The sequence below is a fragment of the Mytilus edulis genome, chromosome 12, assembly GCF_963676685.1.
Source record: "Mytilus edulis chromosome 12, xbMytEdul2.2, whole genome shotgun sequence".
Lineage (NCBI taxonomy): Eukaryota > Metazoa > Mollusca > Bivalvia > Mytilida > Mytilidae > Mytilus > Mytilus edulis.
This window is the reverse complement of record NC_092355.1, coordinates 53,740,501-53,765,891: the sequence shown is the minus strand read 5'-3', so window position 1 is coordinate 53,765,891 and position 25,391 is coordinate 53,740,501. Positions and strand designations below refer to the sequence as shown.

At 31.9% G+C, this 25,391-nt stretch overlaps 1 protein-coding gene across 1 annotated transcript in view; it reads right to left on the bottom strand.

Annotated features, from left to right (window-relative positions):
* Positions 1 to 25,391, bottom strand: part of LOC139498801 (uncharacterized) — a 113,428-nt gene that overhangs the window by 21,229 nt on the left and 66,808 nt on the right. The window contains exons 2-7 of the mRNA XM_071287358.1: positions 24,061 to 24,153; positions 20,461 to 20,561; positions 15,749 to 15,794; positions 10,563 to 10,645; positions 7,817 to 7,868; positions 2,655 to 2,759 (exon numbers count right to left, since the gene is read on the bottom strand). Coding sequence (XP_071143459.1) covers positions 2,655 to 2,759; positions 7,817 to 7,868; positions 10,563 to 10,645; positions 15,749 to 15,794; positions 20,461 to 20,561; positions 24,061 to 24,114 — 441 coding nt within the window. The 5' untranslated portion in view covers positions 24,115 to 24,153. The remainder of the gene's footprint in view (positions 1 to 2,654; positions 2,760 to 7,816; positions 7,869 to 10,562; positions 10,646 to 15,748; positions 15,795 to 20,460; positions 20,562 to 24,060; positions 24,154 to 25,391) is intronic.

Genomic DNA, 25,391 nt, shown 5'->3' with positions numbered 1-25,391 from the left:
ACAAAAATACTATAAGCTGTGCTTTGCTTTGCTATGTTTGGAAGCTAGTAAATTTACCATAACTCGACGACAAAAGTCGGGACAAATTATAGAGATTATTACGCTCATTCGTCCTTTCTCAGCAGAACTTTTAAGAAAAAAAAAGCTGGATAAACCAAGTGGATATTCACAGTCAATAAAATCTTACAATACCGTGCAAAAAAAGAACAAAAAAGAAAACCACAAAAAGAGGAAACAAAACAACATAATATTTCACAGATTATTTCAGATTCAGCAAGCATCACCTGAATAAATGCATGGGGAGGGAGGGGGACTCGGATGCTCCATAAGCGTTAGCAGGTCCTGCTCAAGATTGGCACCCGGCGTGTTGCCCATACACGTATAGATCTGGTGATAAAAATCATATATTATCAGGGAATCTTGTATCCGTGATTTCGAAACATTTACAGAGAGCAATTTCACTTGGTATTAAATACCCATGCAAAAAATGTAATTATTTATTTGTAAATCAATAAAATGTCAATAATATATTTGTTTTAACTTATTTTTACGTAATTGAACCAAATTGACTGCCACTTTTTCTCACTCAAGGGACAATGTATAGGCACCACAAATCAGTATTTTTAACAAGCCTGTTTTCTTAACAAAAATATTATAATTTCAATTTTTTGACAATCACTGTTTCTCACAAACCGGTGCAAACCAATAGTTATTAAATCAAAACACAAATATCATTTTGAAGATTAGATTTATTGATGCATATTCATTGAAATACTTATGAATAATTTCATTAGATTTGAAATTAATTCGTCTCTCGAGAAGAACATTGTTTCTGAAAAGTTCTATTGTTAAAAGAACAATTTGTAAACCAATCTTATTAGACGTTGAGTCCAATTTCTTTTGCTATTTTCTGTCATACAAGTGTAAGATTTAGCTAGCTATAAACCAGGTTTAATCCATCATTTTCTATTTAAGGTACATATGTACCAAGTCACGAATATGACAGTTGTTTTGTATTCGTTTGATGTGCTTGAGCTTTTAATTTGGCCATTCTGGGACCTTTCGTTAGGAATTCTCCTTTGTATTATTTTTTATTTTACTCTTATTAAAAGTAAAATCACCAAAATACTGAACCCAGAGGAAAATCAATTTGGAAAGTCCCTAATCAAATGGCAAAATCAAAAAACAAAACGCATCAAAAACGAATGGACAAGAACTGTCATATTCCCCCTTTTTTCGAGGCAAAAAGAAGACAACTTCAGATTGCAATATCTATTGCATCATCGAATGTTCTACTTCTTTGTTTTGTTTATTATTATGCACATTTGATATTCAACAGTTCTGATTCTAAACTAAATAGTAGAATGTCTTCCCCTTATCCATGAATTTCCTATTTTTGTCATGTCTATAATATAAATGAATATTTAGATTTTTATAATTAAAATAAGTTAATATAAAAATTATGATTTATGATTAAATACTAATAAAAATATACGAATTAATTTAAGATTCTTAAAAATTAGTCACAATGTGCAAGTTTACATTGCAATTGCTTTATTTCATATTAGAAAATCTAAATCATATATTTCTAAATTGCTAAATAGTAAATGTGTTTCTGTAAATATATATTTTAAAAAAATTAAAAAAACAAAGATCAATTTATAGAATATGACAACAAATATGTAGAAAAAGTCACAGTAATTACTTTAAAAAAATATTAATTAGGAAGTATACTATTTTTTTTAATATTTCAGAAGCTTTGAATAATGAGAAAGACAACTAGATTTGCTCTTGCAAGAAATAGCGGACGACACCCTTCCCACATTGCCTCTGAACTGCAGCCATTTTGAAAGTATAAACAGGTAATGCCTACAAAGACATAAGAATGTATTACTCTGTAAATTTTCATCAAATTTGGACCATTTTTCATTTTTTTCAGTTTCCATGGCAACGGCGACCATTTTGAAAATTCTGAAATCATAAGTCTTATCTCAAATTGTAAGTTACCATCAATTGTAAGTTTCATTAAGTCTGGACCATTTTGATTTTTTTTGATATTTTTGCTTTTTCCATGGTAACGGTGTCTGATATTCCTCAAGAAAAGGATGCTTTGACCGTTTTTCCCATAGGGTCAATGTTAAACTTTTTTTCCAGTTTCCATGGCAATGGCAGGCATTTTGCAGAAGCTAAGTACCTCGGGGCATCACTGCCAACTTTTACATAAAGTTTCATTAGGCTGGTTCTTATAACGAAAGATTTAGAATCTTGATTTTTTAAAATTTTTATTAGTTTCCATGATTACGGCAGCCATCATGATGATGATGCGATACCCCGATTACACAATTTAATATAGTGGTCCTCATTATGGTATAGTTCTATCAATATTGTTCAAGCCAATTCTGAGAAATAACATTGACAAAAAAGTGAGGAAGAATAAATATATGAAAAAAAGAAACGAATAATAACAATATGTCACCCTAACTCCGTTGAGGGTGCCATAATAATAATAAAAAAATGAAACTAAGAATAACAAAACGTCACCCCAACGCCGTTGAGGGTGCCATAATTATATAAAAAAAATAAGAATTGAGCAAAAACAATAAGTCTCAAAACTTTGTTTGGGAGACTTAAAAACACAAAAAAAAGACACTTACTGTTTTGTAGGCGACATCCTTCGAATATCCGTCCGTCAATTGTGCACAAACACCACTTGCACCTCTACCTAAGATACATTTTGAATGCATTTCCACAAATGGAACCTGCAAATTAAATATGCATTCATCTAAGATATTTTTTTTTTATCTTTTTAAACATTTTTCTTTCCACATTAAGAAAAGTGTATAATGCAAAGTTATAAATACGCGAATATTTTGGTTAAATTAAAGGAAAAGAATAACAATACCATAAATCCGAAAAAGGCAGCCATGTCAGTATGGCTGATTAGTCGACCTAGTTCAAGACCTAACAATTGTCTAACAAACAAACAAAAGTCATTGGAAATATGTAAATTATTAGTGATAGACTCGCATTGTATAATATTATACTAATAGATTTAAGAAGCATATATCTTAATCTTAAATAAAATACTAAAATAAGCTTCAGCAAAAAAACATTTTTATTTGCTTTTTTTTGTACTTGTTTACCTACAAGTCACATTTAATCTTATGCGTGTTTCTCGTTTATATATATATATATATATATATATATATACAACTCGTCTAAACATCAACCCAACAATGTTAGATCTGTAAATTTGCTTTCGCAAATTTTTGGTTCTTCCCTCGCCGGGATTCGAACCCATGCTACTGTGATATCGCGACACCAAATCGCCTGCACTGCAGCCGTCCCGCTAGACCACACGACCACATGAGCTCTCAATTAAAAGAGCTTTCGGTAGCCATATGTTACCTTTCCACGTCAGTTTTAATCTAGCGGCGTACTACAGTACATGCTATATAAGGCATGAAGATGTTATTGTTACAGATCAGCTAAATTATCTATAGTAAAGGATCCTACAAATTAATGTAAGATACAGTCACAGAAAATAATTATATTCATAAGTACGTCTGAGTCAGTGACAACCCTACAACAGATGTATATATATATATAGATACGACCGTTGGTTTTCCCGTTTGAATGGTTTCACACTAGTAATGTTCGGTCCATTTATAGTTTGTTGTTCGGTGTGAGCCAAGGCTCCGTGTTGAAGGCCGTACGTACCTTGACGTTTCTTTAATAAATTATTGTTTGGATGGAAAGTTGTCTCATTGGGACTCATACCACATCTTCCTATATCTATTAACGACAATTTTTTTTTTCCATTTACCAATGTAGAATATGAAACCGTTTTTTTTTAAATTATGAGTTTCTATTTTTTTTTAAATATTTCACAGCGGTATCTAACCACAGCTTTGCTTGAACTTGTTTAGTTACTTTTGACCTTAAGTATTTATACTTTATAATTATATTAACTATGTATTTGCATTCAGGCATCGCAGATCACATTTTGTCGTTCATAACGTGTTAATTTACGTTTTTTAGATTGAGTTAAGCTTTTCAATTGATATTTTATCGTGTGTTTTTCTATGTTGTGATGTTATACTATTGTTAAGTAAAAGGGAGAAGGTTAGGTTCCATTAAAACGTGTAATCCCGCTGAAAATGTTTGCGTCTGTCCTTAGTCATGAATCTGCTGTGCAGTATATGTCGTTTGTTTATGTAATTTACATATGTTCTCGTTTCTCGTGTTTTTTTTTTACATAGATTAGATCATTGGTTTTCCCGTTTGAATGGTTTTACACAAGTAAGTTTTGGGCCCTTTATAGCTTGTGGTTCGGTGTAAGCACAGGTTCAACGTGGAAGGCCGTACATTGACCTGTAATGGTTTACTTTTATAAATTGTTTTTTGGATGGAAATTGTCTCATTGGCACTCACAACACATCTTCCTATATCTATTAACGACAATTTTTTTTCTTCTAATTACCGGTGTATAATATGAAACCGAGTTTTTTTTCCAAAGTGAGTTTTTTTTTTTTTTTTTTTTTTTTTTTTTTTTTTTTTTTTTTTATTTTTTTTTTTTTTTTTTTTTTAAATATTTCACGATGGTATCTAACCATAGCTTCATTTGAACTTGCTTATTTACTTTTGACCTTAAATACTTATACTTAATAATTCTTATAACTATGTATTTGCATTCAGGTATCGCAGATCAAATTTGGTCGTTCATAATGTGTTAATTTACGTTTTTTTTAGGTTGAGTTAAGCCTTTCAATTGATATTTTATCCTGTGTTTTTCTATGTTTTGATGTTATACTATTGTTTAGAAAAAGGGAGAAGGTTTGGTACCATTAAAACGTTTAAATCCCGTTGAAAATGTTTGCGTCTATCCTAAGTCATGAATTTGCTGTACAGTATATGTCGTTTGTTTATGTAATTTACATGTGTTTCTCGTTTCTTGTTTTTTTGTATATAGATTAGACCGTTGGTTTTCTCGTTTGAATGGTTTTACACTAGTAAGTTTTGGGCCCTTTATAGCTTGTTGTTCGGTGTGAACAGGGCTCCGTAATGAAGGTCGTACCTTGACCCATAATGGTTTACTTTTATAAATTGTTATTTGGATGCAGAGTTGTGTCATTGGAACTCATACCAAATCGTACTATATAATTATATATATCTAACACAGGGTTAAGAATATAAAGATGACATCATAGTTAAGAGGTTGTTATAGAAGTATGGTTTAAATCTATTATGATGATTCGTATTTATCGGGTATTTTCATATCTATGATCCTGTCATTTTACCATTCAAATGTTCCAATTGTACGATTGGATTTACTTAACCTATAGATGATCAATCACAGATTGATAGTTATGTGTAATTCACGCAGCCTTAAATAATGTATGTAGCGTTGTGATAGCTTTTTTTTAATTTATTATTATCTTCGTAGTTTTATTATCCTGGGGCCGGTAACAAGAAGCATTCGTATGTCTTACGAACGTCTAAAGGGCGTCTTAAGAGTTAAGAATGTAATAAGACCCTACCTCAGACATATCTTAGAATGATTAACAGGCCTTAATGTTTTGAAAAAGTGCATGATTTAAGAACGATTCTTACGTCTACCTCAAAGCATTCTTACTAATTCTGGTAACACAAAATCAATTTTAAATTTTGATCAGTTATTAAGTGTTCTTAAAACAAACTTAGCAACTTAGGGGTGTACCAAGAAATAGCTTCACTTGACATTTTTTGTAAGAGTGGTCCCGACTACTCTTAGCTGTACATTCACTTGTTAATATTAGGACAAGTTGCTTAAAAAAGTTAAAACGTCATTACAACCTTAGAACCTTTTTATCTTAATTATTAATTCATCTGAATAGGAAATTATACATCAGTGTTTTCTTGGCCATGTATGTGGATGATGGTAGTTTCTCTTTTTTGTAAATCATTACAATTTTGGCTTGTTGAGAGAAGTGTTAAATATAAAGCAAGAAGAAACTTGTGAACTTTTTCAATATTAAACCAAGAGTTCCAAATGGTGAAGTTTAAATCATCACTTCTTAAATTTTACGGAAGCCATCATGAGTTGGTTGACAATTATTTACCGGCTTTGTAATACAATGTATAATGAGCAACACGATGGGCGCCACACGTAGAGCAGGACCTTGCGTACCCATCCGAATCATCTAAAATCATCTTCATTTTTTAGTGGGTTGGGCGTTGTTGTTGTATAATTGTTTTTTGTTGTTGTTTTTTTTTTACATTTTTGCGTATTGTGTCTTTTTTGTTCACGCATCATCATCAATATCAAGGAATTTGACTGTCATGCAAGTGAGAGGTTCAGCTCTTTAAACCAGGTTCCATCCATCATTTTTTTACACTTTGAAAATGCCTGTAACAAGTCAGGAATATGGCAAGTGTCGTCCATTCGTTTGATGTGTTTAATCATTTGGTTTTGCCATTTGGTTAAGGACTTAATTTCCGTTTTGAATTTTCCCCGGAGTTAGGAATTTTTGGGATTTTTTTTTTGTAAGAAGGCTTTTAAAATGTGAAAAAAATATAGTTTAACGGGAAAAAAATATAAAAAGATTTGGTATGAGTGCCAATGATATAACTCTCCATTTAAATCACAAATTATAAAAGTAAACTATTCTAGTAGTGATTTGACCGAAATAATCGGTAGTATAGAAAATTAAGCCTACGTCATTTGAGACTCGTCATTTATACTCGATTCAAATCATACCATTGGCCTGGTAAAAAATAGGCCCCTCGAAGGATTGTCCTGAGACAAGCATATTTTTATTGAAATAAAAATGTTATATCAGCAGTTAAAATAATTTCATGTTTGAAGCGGTGCAACTTTTTTAATTCAATTTTACTTTTATCAAAAAGGGCCGGAAGAATAATTGTTGGTCTGAGGCCAGTTTGTTTTCCTTAGGTTAAATGGGTAGTTGATTGTTATTCGCATTTAATCGTTCATTAAAACATTTCTATTATTCATTTTAGGTGATTCTTATTTCTTTGCGAGGAACCAAAAACGGAGACACCAGAAAATTATTAAGAAATCGTAACTTGAAAACAATAACGATGCAATTTAAGGGAGAAATAAGACCGATCTACGAACAACCTGAGGGAGCTTTGATTTACACTCTTTGGGTGATCTTAGAATTATCTTATCCTCCCCTTAATTCCATACTTACGACCTCTCTTAAACAAAAATTCTTGTTACCGGCCCCTGGTATCTTTGATACATTTTTTAGGGAATGATATTGCATGTTTTATTCCGCATTTTGTCCATTACCGTATCATCTTTGATTGCGTTTATTGCTTTTTACATAAATCATGCCAAGTTTTGTTTTTGTTTAAATTATGTTTAACATTTGTCATATAAGTGACATATATAGCTTGCGCGGACATATTATAGCTACAAAAATCAAGAATTTATTGCGATGTTTTTATTATTGCGAAAAATGCGACAAGGTTATAATCGCAATAATTTAAACTCGCATTTTGAAATATTTTATATGAATAAAAAAGGATTTGTCTCAATGTCGCACAGATTTAAATCGCTTTTGAGTCTAAAATGACAAAATCGCAATAATAAGTGCACGCAAAAATTTCTGAATTTACAGTAGTTTACATCATTTGATCTGGTGGTAAGGTGTCTCACTGGCAATCATATCGTATGTATTTATTTTTCTATGAAATATATATTCTCAATTACCGTCAAACTTGGTTTGGGGATATAATAATAACCAATGATAATAAAAAATAACGTTTGTTTAAATATTAGCCTATTAGGTGATTTAAGGTAATTTACCTTGTACTTGTCTTCTGAGGAATCAATTGTATTACTTCCTGATATGGTCTGGCTGAAATATCATGTTTTATAAGTTAAGTGTAATGAATAACAATTTTGTTTTGCAAATGTTTGCACCTGTCCTAAGTCAGGAATCTGATGAACGGTAGTTGTCGTTTTATGTAATGTATACGTATTTTTCGTTTGCCGTTTTTTATATATGGATTAGACCGTTGGTTTACCCGTTTGAATAGTTTTACATTAGTAATTTTTGGGCCCTTTATAGCTTGTGATTCGGTGTGAGTCAAGGCTCCGTGTTGAAGGCCGTACATTGACCTATAATGGTTTAATTTTTTTTTTAAATTAATATTTGGATGGAGAGTTGTATTATTGGCACTCACACCACATCTTCCTATATCTATTTGCATTTTCATGCGAATATTCAGTTTGAAATGTCATACTAGCTACTCAGGCTGGATTCAGTATTGTACAACGGTTGTAATTCTATCAACTTATATTTACAATCATAAATCGGACGTGTTGAGCATACCAACTTCACTTTTGACTGTAAAAACTCTTTTTATATACATACTGAAAAAGACACGATAAAATCTATAAAAATCATCACACTCTTACTTTCACAGGAGCATTCACTGCCGAATTAATGTTGACCGATCTGACTGGAATTCTCAGTTTAAACATACAAGACCTTATATTCAATTTACAGAAAGAAACTGTGAATAATGCATTGACTTGTTATAAAGTACCAACATTTCGTGCGTACTATAGACTACATACCTTTTGTCAGATGATTATATATATAAAAAAAAGCTATAATAAGTGAAAATGCAAGCTACTGGTGACTGATGATTCTCCCTCCAAAATATTTGACGGTAAATAGAAAGTTTTTGCGTAATAAGAAAAATGTCAGAACATTTTTCAACTCGAATGTCATGTTTAAATGATGTATGTGTTCGATAAAATGGAAGTTGTTGAGTGATGAATCTAATAACGCGTCACACGGTTAAGCTGACTTATTAACCCTGAAACCAAATTTCAAAAATCCTTGTAATGTAGTTCCTGATAAAGACGTGACGAAAAAGTTATTTATGAGACGGTTTGTCTAGGTCTGTATGATGTCGTGTCATAGATTTTTTTTACCTGTAATGATTTTTCGTATGCCTATTTTCTATTGCCAACTTTTCGATTTAATCTATGACTATGTTGACGCATTAAACAGGTGTACAAGTACGTCTATGGAATATTGACACATGCTTTTGATGCGTTTGAAAAGAAGAAAACGATCCCTGTTTCACAGACGTACTAAACACCATATTTTATCTTCGGGATTTTTGATGAATCAAATCTGCTGGCTCTTCATCGTCCAGTGGGAAATTAAATGCATATTCAGGAGGGGAACAATGATATGTGATATGAGAATAACCCCGGCTTTTTAATAAACCGACACACTGAATTCTTGCTGGTTGACTAGGTTACAGTCAGCCGGAAATCATAGAACCCTACTCAGACACATAATTTTGACCTCGAGCCGACAATTCCTTGCTCATGCTCCTAAACGCCACATTATTCGCGAAGACGCAGCAACATATATTTTTTTTAAATCTTTGGTGTAACCCTACCTCCGTACTCGAAGCGAGCACACTACAACGAAACCAGCGAGGCGTTTGCTTTTTTTTTTTAAATCGAGTGAAAAAGATACAGGAAAATTCGGCAGTTGTCAGTTAACTTACAAATGTTAGTAATTTTTATTGAATTGAATGTCATACACTTAAAGATTAATAGAAATAGGAAGATGTGGCATGCAAGCTTATTAGACAACGCTCCATCCATTTCATAATGTGTAAAAAGTACACAATAAAAGGTTGTTCAAGCATGGAATTCAACACAAAGCTTTGGAGCACATCGCACAGCAGGTTATGAAGGGCACCAAAATGAGTAGTGTAAAACAATTCAAACAGCAAAACCAACGGTATAATGTAAACAAAAAATGAAACATGTGAAATACACTTATGAACCACATTAACAAACGACAACTACTGAACAACATGTTGCTAACTTAGAAAGGAACAATCAAAAGAAGCTGGTTTAAACGTTATAACATGCGCCAACAATATGAATAAGTGTAACGATTTCTCTATTATAAATCTCTTTGTGCTACGTTTATGATATTTCTGAGTGCAGGATTCTTGTTCATGGTATAATTCATGAACAAACAATGAACATTTTGAGATAATTCCTATACGGCTGTGTTAAAAACTACCAGTTACCATACTTGCAAGAATAAATGTGTGTTATATATAGACTATGCAAAATGATAGCCTCTGTTGGAAACGTAATCAATTTACTATGAGAAAATATTAACAAAGATCTCAGAAATATCATAAACGTAGCACAAAGAGATTTATAATAGAGAAATCGTTACACTTATTCATATTGTTTGCCAAAAAGGTGTTGTTTTTTTTTCACAGTCTAAGTATATGAGATAACCTTTAAAGAGGGACGAAAGATACCAGAGGGACAGTCAAACTTATAAATCGAAAATAAACTGACAACGCCATAGCTAAATATGAAAAATACAAACAGACAAACAATAGTACACATGACACAACATAGAAAACTAAAGAATAAGCACCACGAACCCCACTACAAAGTTTGGGTGATATCAGGTGATCCGGAAGGGTATGCAGATCCTGCTCCACATGTGAAACCCGTCGTCTTGCTCATGTTATAAAAAATAATAACATACCTGTTCATGTTTCTGGTCCCGTCACACAAAGGTCCATCATGTTCTTCAGGAGGGATAGGCATTCCGACGTAAAATGTTTGTATCTAAAAAAAAAATCACTAAGTGCTTGTCAAACTGTTGACAATTCTGAAAAAAATTACTTGATTGCAGATTGCATTTTTCTAATCAGTTCTACAAAGGAGTAGGTCCGGTAAGGGCCGATTTTGGCCTCAATTTTTTAAGTTCATCTGACGAAATATTTTAGACCATTTTTAAAAACTTACGTGTCTATTTCAATTGATTTAATTAGTGTTTGTGAAAGATTTAAACTGATTAAGTCATTAAAAACGCTCCGATTCAAGCTTTAATATGAAAAATCTATCAAATTTGCCAAAAAACGTCACTTTTCAGGTGGTTTTTGTCAAAAATGAAAGTGGCCGCCACCGTGTTCATGCTCAACCTTTAGATATATTTTATATTATCGTCAAATACAACTTGCATTTCAATATTATGAATGAACACGAATGCGGCCACTTTCATTTTAGACAGAAACCGTCTAAAATTAAACTAAAATGCTAATTTTGCTAAGATTTCAGTACTTTAACATGACTTTATGATGCTAGAACTCAATATATGTGTATTGTATTGTCTAAAACAGCCCATATTTATGTAGCAGAATCATTCTACTTTCCAATAAATAGCTTCATGATTACATTATCACAATTTTGTAAAACTGCTATATTTTGGGGCCAAAACGGGGTATTACTGAACCTACTCCCTTAGTTTTTCTCTCTTGGTCATTGCAAAAAAAAACCTTAAAAAACAATAAAAAAAGTTGGGGAAAAAGAGAAGCGAAAGGTACTAAAGAAACAGTTAAAATTTAAATCAAAAGAAAAAAAAATGACAATGCATTGGCAGACTCAGCAATATAAATCCCATTGAACACCGGGGGTTATCTTAGCTGCACCGAAATGCTATTCTTGAAGACAGGGAAATAATTTGTATAAGAAGTAGTTTAACCATTTCGACCATATGACTTGTTTGTAAATCTTGCCATGTCCTCTTAACCTTATTAACTACAGAGTATGTTTATTTATCTATCAAATGTCTATTTCTATGCGTAAGTTAGTCCTATGATATGTATAAGTTTGTAGTAGATCATTTAGAATCCAAAAAGTTGGATGAATTGATCTATGACTGTTTAGTGTCTTTTTGTCAATACACATTTCATTCACGGATGCTCAACAAAAAAGCATGAAATGTAAACATGATATAAAAATGACCCCTGCTCTGTTTTGGACTGATACGTTGAGTTATATATCAACATGGATCACAGTTGGACTAGCTTTGAGTTAATAATGGGGTGAACATGCATACAGGTTAGAGAAGCAAAATGTTGTATACTAGTATACGAAAAAAATTCAGATAAATTTGAGGTGAACAGTTTAGAAAGAGGTTTCTTGAAGCGTGTGTTCGATCTGTTGTATGCCTCTTAAATAGCGGCATTTCATCAAGCAAAGTTTCAATCCAATTGCAACATTGCAAAAAATTTTGAAATAACTGCAGATTGATTCTCTTTTTCTGTTGCAGGTGGGGCGATATGCGCAATAGAATTTCCATAGGCTAAATGGTAACGTTTTTTTCCCCAATCTCAGTCAATATCGTAAACTTTGTTATGTATGATTACGAAGCTGAGACATTTTCACATATGTGGTTAAATTAACGCGGTACGAAGTGGCATTCATTTTCCCGTAAATAAGAATAACCCGAAAATCCTTTCGTGATGCATCTCCTCTTGGTAAAAAATCCCTTTTTTACTCAATAAGTTCTTTAATTCAATACTTTGAATAAATTTGATAACTCCATAGTTTTTAACATTCAACTTTCAAAATCCACTCAAATGGTTAATCTCAATCGCTTGTCAATATAGAAACATGTCCAATATCACTACACAGAGATTATTTGTTTACGCACAACTTTTGATTTCCTCAATTTGAATATGCTAAAAAGTACTCGAACAATTTAAAATCTTTAAATGGAATATATATATCTAGTAGTATTGGATTTCTTGAATTCCTATGTTGATTTAAGACTATTGAACAGCAGTATTTCAGTATTATTGAGACATAATATGAAACCTGAAATGTTGATATCCATGTTACATTCAGTTTCCTTAATCGTTTCAAAATTTTGATAATTCATATAATAGAAATGAATGATAATGTGCTTCACTATTTTTATAACCGGATTATTCCCTCGGAAAACCTGCATAGTGAAAATAATGAAGTCATTTAAACACAATGGGTCCTAGAATGAGTCATTGTACAATTTTATTAGTTACATAGTGTTCTAGTGACCTAATACGGTACATATGGGGTCAGCAAATTCCATATGGGGTGGACCCATTTATACCGTATTACGTCACAAGCACATTATGTAACGAATGTATTTAACAACTATCTTAACGTGTGAAATTTAGACTAGTGATCTATCAAGATGAGCAAGTCTTTAGTACTGGTAGCATTTAGAAACAACTTTCCTTGATCCTACAAAGACAGATACCAACATTAAAAATTTGTTAGGTTTAAATGTGCTTAATGAATTTATTTCAATCTTAATCATCAATTTCTTCGTCTGTTGAAACCTTTAAGATTTTTTCTCAGTACCATTTTGTTTTTATAAAGAGACGTAACACCACTACTAACCGTGTATGAAATGAACCCTGTCTCCATTTTAACCTAATATGGAATATAAAGGGACGTAACACCACTACTAACAGTGTATGAAGTAAGCCCCGTCTCCCTGCAAACCTAATATGAAATATACAAAGTCTCCATGCGGACGCTTTTAACCAATCATATTCCTAATAAAGGTCTGCGCTTTAGCGCATGATACGCCCGTTGCTCTTTTAACATTTGTCTTTTATGCTTTAAGGTGGTATAGGAGTCTAAATAAAAAAATGATAGAATTTGTTCATACTTTGTCAAAATGTAGTATCTATTGATACATGTTCAAAAATATTATAAAAATGATAGGTCACCGCGCATTTTCTCAATCTACAGGTTGTGACAAAATGACAAATTTTGTATGGATTATACAGAAAAAAAACAACATTTTGTGAATAGAAACTATACCAAATGATAGAATTTTAAAATAAATTAGGAAAAGATTGCTTTCAGACAATGCTTTGAGAATATCAAAAGAAAAGATAGGATCACCGTACGTTTTTTCCGGCTAAAAGAAAAAATAGGAAAATTTCATGTAGAGTCCTTCAGAAAATGCACTGTTTTAGAGTTACCTCCCCCTAAATTGCAAATTGGAAAATTTAAAAAAAAACAACCAAAAATAATGTACACTTGTAAAAATATTAATATTTATAAATTATATTCTTATAAATTGGTTCTTTTAAATGAAAATTCACATTAAAAATCTGAATTCCTGCATCAAATTTTGGTAATTTGATAGAAAATATGGACCTTACATTCTCTGATTTTTACAATCCAAGATGGCGAAATACACCCATACCACCTTAAATGAAGTTATATGATCAACTAGAAATAGTGTGAGCCCTGTCAAATACCCCCCCCCAAAAAAAAAAAAATAAAAAAAAATAATAAATAAAAATGCACAAATAAATTGGCACTATTAAGGCTACTAGCTCAAATTTAACTAAGTTTGTTGTCTTAATTTTTCATCCATACATAAAATTTTGTGAAAGTGTTAGTTATTGTCCCAAAATTGGAAAAATCCCCCCTTTTTTAAGCATACAAATGCATAACACGGTAATGCAAAATATGAAATTTATAAAAAATTGAAAGGGAGCTTACATCAATAGATATAAACAATTCACCAAAGTTTCATGGACATTGGTGAAAGCCTTTTTGAGTTATTGTCCGAAGTATTAAAAATCACCATTTTTTCATGAATAAAGCCCCATAAATCCAAAACTTAAAATCTGAAATTTATAAAAATTAAAAGGGAGCTTACGTCAATAGATATAAACAATTCACCAAAGTATCATGGACATTGGTGAAAGCCTTTTTGAGTTATTGTCCGAAGTGTTAAAAATCACCCTTTTTTATGAATAAAGCCCCATAAATCCAAAACTTAAAATCTGAAATAAAAAAAAGGAAAGGGAGCTTACGTCAATAGATATAAACAATTCACCAAAGTTTCATGGACATTGGTGAACGCCTTTTTGAGTTATTGTCCGAAGTGTTGAAAATCCCCCCTTTTTATGAATAAAGCCCCATAAATCCAAAACTTAAAATCTGCAATTAAAAAAAAGGAAAGGGAGCTTACGTCAATAGATATAAACAATTCACCAGAGTTTCATGGACATTGGTGAAAGCCTTTTTGAGTTATTGTCCGAAGTGTTGAAAATCCCTTCTTTTTTATGAATAAAGCCCCATAAATCCAAAACTTGAAAATCTGAACTTAAAAAAAAACGAAAGGGAGCTTACGTCAATAGATATAAACAATTCACCAAAGTTTCATGGAAATTGGAGAAGGTGTTTTTGAGTTATAGTCCGAAGTGTGGACGACGGACGGACGGACGGACAACGGTATACCATAAAACGTCCCGTCCCGGGCGTATAAAAATGTATTGGAGGTAAGATAATCAACAATATTGACACTAGATTAATCTGCCCATATTAGATTTTCTCCAACTGTAGCGGGTTTCAAGTTTACAACAAAAAAACATTGATGTACTTCTCTTGAACTGAATTGTAATATGCGTATTGTGAACGTGTACTTTTCTACATTGGCTAGAAGTATAGGGGGAGCGTTGAAATCTCATAGACTTGTTTAACCCCGCCGCATTTGTGCGCATCTTTGTGTCTGTCCCATATCAGGAGCCACTGGCCTTTGTTAGTCTTGTATTCTTTCTAATTTAAGTTTCTTGTGTGCAATTTGGAGCTTAGTATGACGTCCATTATCACTGAACTAGTATATATATATTTGTTAAGGGGCCAGCTGACGGATGCCTCTTAAGTTTAAACGAATCATGTCAATATTTCTTATCAATTTATCAATTTACTAGCTTGGGAAAATTCGTCAATGCACGGATCGTGTAATGTCTATAAGATTTGTTGACACACAAAGAGTTATGATTTCTGGAAAGATTTTTTTTTTATTTAGTAAATTGTTGTGTTTTGTAAGTAATGAGATATCAAACTAAACGTATGTGAATAAAAGGTACTTACGTCCCGTGTTCTATGATTATTGTCTTTCAGTAAATCCAACTCTTCGCTATAAATGTTAAAAATTCATACATTGTGATACAGATCAAACGTTTGTTAAATATCCTTTTTTCATTACTTAAGCATCTTAGTTACTCATTTGATTAATTCCTTGAATTTAAAATTGTTTGGATAATAATGACTAAAGCATATTTTGTGATGAATATGAAGTTTGTATAACTGGGTCTTTTTATAAGATTGAGAACATCAGAAGATGTGGTATGAGTAAAAATGAGACAACTATTCGTCAGACATTTAAAGACGTAGATGTATGCATATATATTTAATCTATTTAAGGCCATGATGTAATTAATTGAAGTTCAAAAAATCAAGAAATCAAAATTGATACTTTTAATCGGAAGAGCATTAGTTATGAAACAAAATTAGATAAAAAAATTTGATAGGTCATGGAGCTCCTTTTCGAGATACACATATTTTTGATTTTTGAAATGTGGCAGGAAAAGGCTGACTCGGACTTTTACCTTATATTTGCATTGGTATTATTTAGGTCTCAAATCAAAAGAAAATAAATAAAAATTTGCTTGGAATTTGGCAGATGACCTTTCATGAGCTTTTAAGTCTTGTATAGATATAAAAGAGTGTTATTAGGCTAAATATTTTACCTGGTATCATATAGTAAAAAAATAAGGATTATGAACATTTAAAATAAATGCCAAAACCTCACCTTAGTACATCCTTAACAAAGCTTCCGATATGAATGATATGATTACTATGGGATTTCGTAAACCTCAATTGCGTAGATTGTCGTATTACTAGCATATCATGGTATAAAGTCGAGAAAGTAAAAAAAAGTAAATTCAATCTTTTAATGAGGCTCGAGGATATAAACATTCATTAATCTTTTTTTTATATTACACATTTTGTATTACTCTATTAGTTGTTACTTTCGCTTTATCATATGGTAAAAAATTATTAAGAAAAATCAATTCATTTTTGCCCCAGTTGAACTTTGAAATGTATAAAGCATTAAAAAAGCTACAAATTATCTCCCTTTGGTGTAAAACTGCCATTTTTTTACATTAAAATTGAAATATCTTTTTTAACTCATAGGTGACCTATATGTTTAGTTCCATTTTCAAATAAGCTGTATTTAATCTAAACTATTGTAAAATTTAAGTGATTTCTGTAATTTAGTTCTTTTTTTATATATCAATATTTACCTCTATTTCTCCTATTAGTTTTATTTATTACAAAAAAAGTAATCTAAAAAAGGCAGATTGTGAGCGTAAATGAACGGTGACCCCATTTTTTTTATTTCCCCTTTTCTATTAAGTATAAGATAGTATAGAAAAATAAAGCGAATCCTGTATTAGGACAACAAAAATTAAGTGCTTCCTTTTTTATTTAATGAAAAAAAATATTGGAAAACGGTAAGCGTTCTCCTCAAATCACACTAACTATATGTTTGCTTTTACTTATTTTGGTTGATCTAGGATGTCAAACCACAGAAAAGGCAATGCTAAAAAAAATATATAATCCTGAGTCAAAAGTCGTTGATATGAAAATAGTCTATTGTATTCCAAAAATAAATGAAATAGTTATCAAAGGTACCAGGATTATAATTATGTACGTCAGACGCGCGTTTCGTCTTCATATGACTCATCAGTGACGCTCAAATCAAAATATTTATAAAACCAAACAAGTACAAAGTTGAAGAGAAAATTATCGCTGTCTATATTTCTATCAGGTCATCATTAAAGCTCACCATTTAATGTTTTTAAATACACGTCTTTCATGTCTTCATGTCTTCATGATTAATATATATTTTAATGATTCCTATACGTTAAGTAGAATGATTTATCTAGCAATGTGATACGTTCATCATAACAATTTTTGCCTCATGAATTATTTAAACAGTCCATAACCAACCTTTAAAATCAGGAAACAAACACCTTTAAAACAGATTTTTTTATCGTACGTGTGTAGAATTTCGCCAGTCTAAAGTGTCTAGGTTCCAAATCTTATAATCGACGGTTAAATTGACTGTAAAACTGGGACCAAAAAAACATAATAATGAAAAAAGTGAAAATTTGGCGATATTGACACCAGTCTTGTTTTTGCAAATTTCCACTTGTTCGATGTCGAGTAAAAGCAGCGTATATGTGTATAAGTATACATAATCAATCTTTGACGCGTGTACGTGTAAAACATTAAAACTAATATCAATGATAGAATTAAAATGCTTTAACAATCGTCTGTTCAATGTTTTTTTTGTTATAAAACTTATTCACATTTTGCAACCAATATTTATTCGAAACCCGACGGATATGATTATATAGCGCTGTTGTCATGTAACAACAGGAAAAAACGTTTGCTTATAACTTTTATCATATGTTTAGTTGTAAAAACAGTAGTTTTGCATATTTCATATATAGCCTGCTGTTCAAACTATATCGCACAACTTTGATGCGCACCCTTTATCACATCCCTACCCTTTGTCGCATTACCTTTATCACACCCCTACTTTTTTTTTACATAGTCAGTTTTTTTGTGGTTTTTTTTGTTTAAGAAATTTTTTCCTCAAAATAGGTAAATTTTTTGAATGACGTTATTGTTTAGTATGTGACGTCACGAACGTCAAGTTGTCATATTGTATGTGACGTCATGAACGTCAAGTTTTCATATTTTTTGCACACTAAATGCATCCATAAAAAATACAAAACACACAAAAAATACAATAATAAACGGTAACCCAGGACTATGGATCAGAAAACAGTTCATATAATATAATACTTTTCTGTTGAAATATATGATAAAGCGACATGGTAAAATTCGTATCACATGCCGTATCACCCTCGACCAATATCATCTTTGGGACTGATATTGATGTCTCGAGATGATACGACATATGATACGGATTTTGCCATGTATTATCCTCTTAGCTTTATCATATGGTACAAAATTATTAGGAAAAATCAATTCATTCATCGAAATAAATCAACAATTTATAATTTGAATGAATGCACGGTTGTAACCCATAACGAGATTTCTTTCGCCTTCTCTTTTTTTTTAAGCTAGAATCATGAAAACACGAATTTTATCATTTTTTTTTATTGAATTCGTCTGTGCATTTTATTGTGGGACCTCGTGTTATCCTTATTGATAAGTTTTATTGTGTAATACAATTGCTTAAGGAATAACACGCGACGAGCAGTTACCAAATCAAAATAACGTATTATAATGAAACATACATCTAATGTAGTTATAATGTATCGCAAAACACATAATGACAAAACAAAACAACAACCAATTGACATTACCTGACAAATGGTGTCAGAGGATTTGCATTCAGAGAAATTAAGTGTCGTGCAAAAGGTACAAAAAAATCACAATCACATTACTACCGTGTAAATGTTCGAATTAGAACTACGGTATGATATGGCAAACGATCCTATTTAGTATATAGAGAATATCATATTGTTTTTCAATATCGCATCCGTATCAATCCGAGAGACCACTATAATCACAATTGCTCTGTTCGAGGGATTATATTGGTTGAGGGTTGATACGATGTGTGATATTGGAAAAGCCATATCATATACACTTTATCATATATACATATACCTCAAGTAGATGTTTTTATGTGACATAAAGTCATACAAATAAGGAGGTTTGAAATGACGTCATAAATATTAAAGGTTTGACATGACGTCATACAGATAGATTAGATTTGATAAAGCCTTTGCAACAGTGCCAGTGACTGACTGCAATCGATGACGTGACGTCATACAGATTAAGGGTGTGATAAAGCCTTTGCAACCGTGCTGATATCGATATCATCACGGGTGGCTGATACAGTACGCTTGTCAATGATTGCATTACACCTACAGTTTATCTGTATTTACTACTAAGTATATAATAAAAGATATTATGTCCAACTGGCTGAGAGGATTTGCGTTCACAACTTGTCACTGTTGTAAAATAGTAAATAAAAATTATAACTCGAGTAATGTTGATAATATCAAACGGCAGTAAAATATGGTCAACTTCGCATGATGGAAAACAATCTTATCACGTATGAGAGTGTTCAGTCAGGTCTAAAAAGGTTGCGTTAATCAGATAAAAATGTTAAAACTCCACAAATGACCAAAATCTCATTATGCCCGTAAAATTAGTCGAAAAAAATGTTGGTACAATATGGTCAACTGTAAATGATAACAAAACAAAAGTACTAAATATGAAAGATTTCGGTCGAAAAGTCTATAAGTTTGATGTAATTTAGACCGAAGAACAGAAAAACGGACGGACGCAAAGAGATCATATTTTTACCAATATCTTCCATAAATCAATGGTCTTGGGACCAAAAATAAAGAAGTTATGTTTAGGGAAAAAAGTACGAGGGGGCTTGCAGTAACTTTGGCATGCATAATTTTGGCATGCTATAATTTTGGCTCACATCTTAACTGATTACAAAATATTACACTTTTCATTTAGGCTAGAAATATAAAATGTAACTCCGGTAGACACCAATGTTAATTGCTGTGCCATTTGGTCTCTGTAAAGAGTTGTCTCATTACAAATCATCATTTCTTTTTTATACATACTGTTTTCCTGAAATATTCGTCAAGTAAACAGTGTTGTGAGATCGTTTCCGTCGGGTTTTGTATAAATTAAACAGGTCAGTTGTACTGTCTGTTATTTGTAATAATACATACCTGTCGACGAACACAACATTCCTTTCTTTTTTTTCTAGAATCTCTCGAAATTCTGAAATTTTGTGTTTACTGCTCACAAAAACAAACCACAATGAGCTCTCCTGTTTAAAAAAAAATGTTCTAAACAAAACAAAATAAAATATGGTAATATAACAGTTTTTAGGAAAAAATAGTCGAAGTCTCAACATGCATTCTATAAGGTGTTTATTTAACATGCATTTTAAGAGGAGTACAGACCACATTTTAATATTTTTTTTACCTATTTTCAGACATTTTGAATATAAAAATAAGAAGATGAGATATGATTGTCACATTTCATGAATGTAGGCAATTATAATTCATCGTACTGCATTCAGACACGAGTGAAAAACTAATACTGTATGGTAAGCTATTTAGCGCCCGATCAGGAAACAGTAAAACCTCCAACCGAGAAACGAACGGCGTGATTTATATAAAAACAATGAATACAAAATGATATACCGTATGCAACCACTGAACCACAAGCGCTCAACTTGCAGCAGACAAATAGAAAATATCGCGAGGTAAAACATGTTTGTCCCTCTCAAAGGATCAGTGATGTCACAGCTTCACGTAATAACAACTGTCAGCTTAAAAAGCTTACTCCGAAACAGTAGTGACACCATGCTATGCTTTTTTTTTTACAGAGACAGGGAAGTATGACCCGAACGATAACGCTGTATTGAAGTTGCGAAAAACAGACTACACTCACCAGATCAACACGATGCATAAAAAACCCCAACAAAAACGCGAGTGGTACACAGAATAGGTAAAACATGTTAGAGTACTCGCAGTTACCAATTGATCACTTGTCAATACAATTGAATTTTATGAGACTGTCATACACTCGAGAGGTTTAACTAGCTATTAAACTCTGGTTTAACCCTATATTTTCTACATAAGAAAATGCCTGTACCAAGTCAGAATTATTTAATAAGCATTGTTTTTAATATTTACGAATTTTCGAAAATTCCACCTGACAACCGATCACACAATTACATGAACTGATGCTCATTAGCTAGTAGATACATTTGTCTTTTAAAATACGACTGACATACAAGGATCGTTATGGTGCTATGTGGATAAATTTATCTGTTTACAAGAGCTAAATTGGCAGCACTTCATCCCTACTATGGCTTTCATTTCTACAATTGTACAAATGAAATGGCGGAATGGAGAGATAATTTTGACATAGCAAAATTTGAACTGTACCGATGTGCTAAACTCAAAACTAGAGAATCCCGATATTGTTCTAGAATTGGTTTTTCATATGTGCTTTTTTGAGTCACGTGAAGCATGAAATAGAAACAAAGAAAAAAAGTGTGCAGTGTATTAAAACATAGCATGTACAATATATTGAAATCAAACAGTAAAACCAGATGCTCCGCAGGGCGTAGCTTTATACGACCGCAGAGGTTGAACCTTGACGGTTGGGGCAAGTATGGACACAACATTCAAGGTGGATTCCGCTCTAAATTTGGATTGTGATTAAATAGTTGACACAGCAAAAAATTCTGACACAGCATTAATGTGTTCTAATGAACTTAATTTTTTGTTTTGCCTTTGAGCAATTCACTGTGCTGTTGAATATTAATCCTCTCCAAAACATGTTTGAAGAAATTTTCTTTTTATTTATGAAATCTGAAATGAGAAAAATTGAACCCCCCCCCAATTTTTTTTTTCACATCCCCCTTTCCCTTATACCAAAACTGATCTCAACTCAAATTTCTAATGGGGTTTGCAACAATAACTACTCATTTAAATACATCATAAAATATTAAAATGTAAAAAAAGTGCTTGTTATCACTGAATGTTTAATATTGTTTTAATTTATCAGTTGGTAGTAAAAGTGAATATACACTGTATATTGTATAAAACAATGATTTAAATTGATTCAACTACTATTCTGGACAAAGACATGAAAGAAAGATAACACCAATTTAAAATTTCTTGCTATTGCGCAATATTGTGCAATTAGATATTTATTGCTATTGCGCAATACTGTGCAAGTGAAAATTTCTTGCTATTGCACACTTCTAAATATAATATAATAATTTTGGATCCTGATTTGGACCAACTTGAAAACTGGGCACATAATAAAAAAATCTAAGTACATGTTTAGATTCAGCACATCAAAGAAGCCCAAGAATTAAATTTGTGTTAAAATCCATCTTAGTTTAATTTTGGACCCTTTGGACTTTAATGTAGACCAATTTGAAAACGGGACAAAAAATTAAGAATCTACATACACAGTTAGATTTGGCATATCAAAGAACCCCAATTATTCATTTTATGATGAAAAACAAAGTGTAATTTTGGACCCCGATTTGACCAACTTGAAAACTGGGCAAATAATAAAAAATCTAAGTACATTTTAAGATTTAGCACATCAAAGAAGCCCTAGGATTTAATTTTTGTTAAAATCAATCCAAGTTTAATTTTGGACCCTTTGGACTTTAATGTAGACCAATTTAAAAACGGGACCAAAAATTAAGAATCTACATACACAGTTAGATTCGGCATATCAAAGAACCCCAATTAGGCCATAATAAAAAATAGGTTTGTTTGCCCAAACGCTACCAACCCAGAAAAAAGCTGCCTACTCAAATTCTTGTATGTCCTGATTTGAAGAAGTTTTTTTTTAATAAAATAGGCATGAAGACTAATAAACATTTGATACTACAATTTCTCTTTTTGAAGAAAAAAAAAAGAAAATGCCTACCTACCTACCCACTGTCTCCACCTTTGGGTAGGGTTTGGGCAAACCAAAATATTTTTAAGTGTGGCCTTATTCAATTTTTGATGAAATCAAACAAAGTCTAATTTTGGACCCTTTGTGCACCTTATTCCTAACATGTAGGCACCAAAACTCCCAAAATCAATCCCAACCTTCCTTTTATGGTCAAAAACCTTGTGTTTAAATTTCATTGATTTCTATTTAATTATACTGAAGTTATCGTGCGAAAACCAAGAATAATTCTTATTTTGTCCCTTTTTTGGTCCCTAATTCCTAAACTGTTGGAACCAAAACTCCCAAAATCAATCACAACCTTCCTTTTGTGGTCATACCTTCTGTCAAAATTTCATAGATTTCTATTTACAACATATTAACTAGAGTTATTGTGCGAAATCAAAGAAAATGCTTATAAGGGCCCTTTTTGGTCCCTAATTCCTAAACTGTTGAGACCAAAACTCCCAAAATCAATCCCAAACTTCCTTTTGTGCTCATCAACCTTGTGTTAAAATTGCATAGATTTCTATTTACTGATACTTAATTTATAGTGCGAAAACCAAATGTCTTCGGATGGCGACGACGACGACGATGCAGACGACGACACCAACGTGATATCAATATACGACCAAAAAAATATCAATTTTTGCGGTCGTATTAAAACAACCTTCTTGACCCTTAAAATGACCAAATGGTCTTCTCTTTGATATATTAGTTGATTTAAAAAAAAATCAAATATTTTGGGCAAATAATTCAGCTATTGCTAATATCAATTCATTTTGTTAATTGCATAAATTAAAACATTCTGTTAATTGCATCAATTCATACTGAATGACACGATATACAATTACCTTTGAATCTGTAATACGTATGGACAAATCAATTTCTAAGTCATCCACTTCCATCTTAAGTGTATCATAGTATTACGCTCTTCATTTTTTTCTCTAAGAAATAAAAAATAAAATAAAAGTGTTCTCTTTATTAAAATCGACAAATGGAACCAGTGTCTACTATTTAAGTTTCTTTCTCGTTACTTGTTACTTTTGTTTTATTTATTTTTTTCTTATTTAAATTGATTGAGATTTTAAACCTGGTGTGGGCAATTGATTTATAATCACTTTCCCTGTAGTTCATACTAAAGAGACAAAAATAAGTATTCATTTAGTTTTAATTCTTTACGCGTCTGCAAATATTGACCATTGAAGTCGTAGAACTAAACCGTTTACAGTGAGGTTTATACGTACACTCCAAAATTTTGAATATATGAATTCCCAAATGACTCAGCGGGATGAAACTATATATTCTGTTACACAAAATGCAAGAAACAATTGTGTAGAACATTTTATATAAATCGTGCTGTAAAGCCGAGATTAATATAAGCATACATAACAGCTGATGTAAAATAATGATTGAAACCATCTTGTATTGGGCCTTGGTACTATCCAATGATTGTTAATTTTTTCGCAAATTTTGAGAAATACGACGAGACTTTCTTTTGTCAAATTTCCATAACCTGGGGTTGAAGTCATAAAACTTTGCTCAGTGCTCGGAGCACAAAAATCATGCTCGAAACTTTAAATCAAGCATTCTGATGGCTCATATCTTTTTTTTAAGCCCTAACACTGATGTTTTTACAAAATTTGAGTAGCAGCTGCAAGCTCGTGAAAATCATTTGAATTGAGAAATGTATTCTCCCTACGCTGTTGAAGTTTGTATGTTTCTGCTAAAGTGAGAACATTATAGATTTAAGATTTCAAACATCTCGTTTGTTATAGACTATGTTATTGAGAATACATATGTAGTCAAATTCAGGGTATGTCAAAATAGAGGCTGATCGACGAAGCAGCATAATATATGGTGTCTGTAATCTCTAGTTTGGGACTATTTAAGGGACTCAATCAGAAACAAAGGCAACAGTAGTATATCACTGTTCAAAACTCATAAACCCATGGACAAAAAACAAAATCGGGATAACAAATTAAAACCGAGGGAAACGCATTAATATAAGGGGAGAACAACGACATAACACTAAAATGTAACACACACAGAAACGGACCGAGCATGAGACAAAATCCCACGAGAATAACAAATATAACACCAAACCAAATAGATGAATTTGGGATAGACAAGTACCGTGACACGTCTTATCGCAATGTGAATTTACATTAAAAAATAAGAGAAA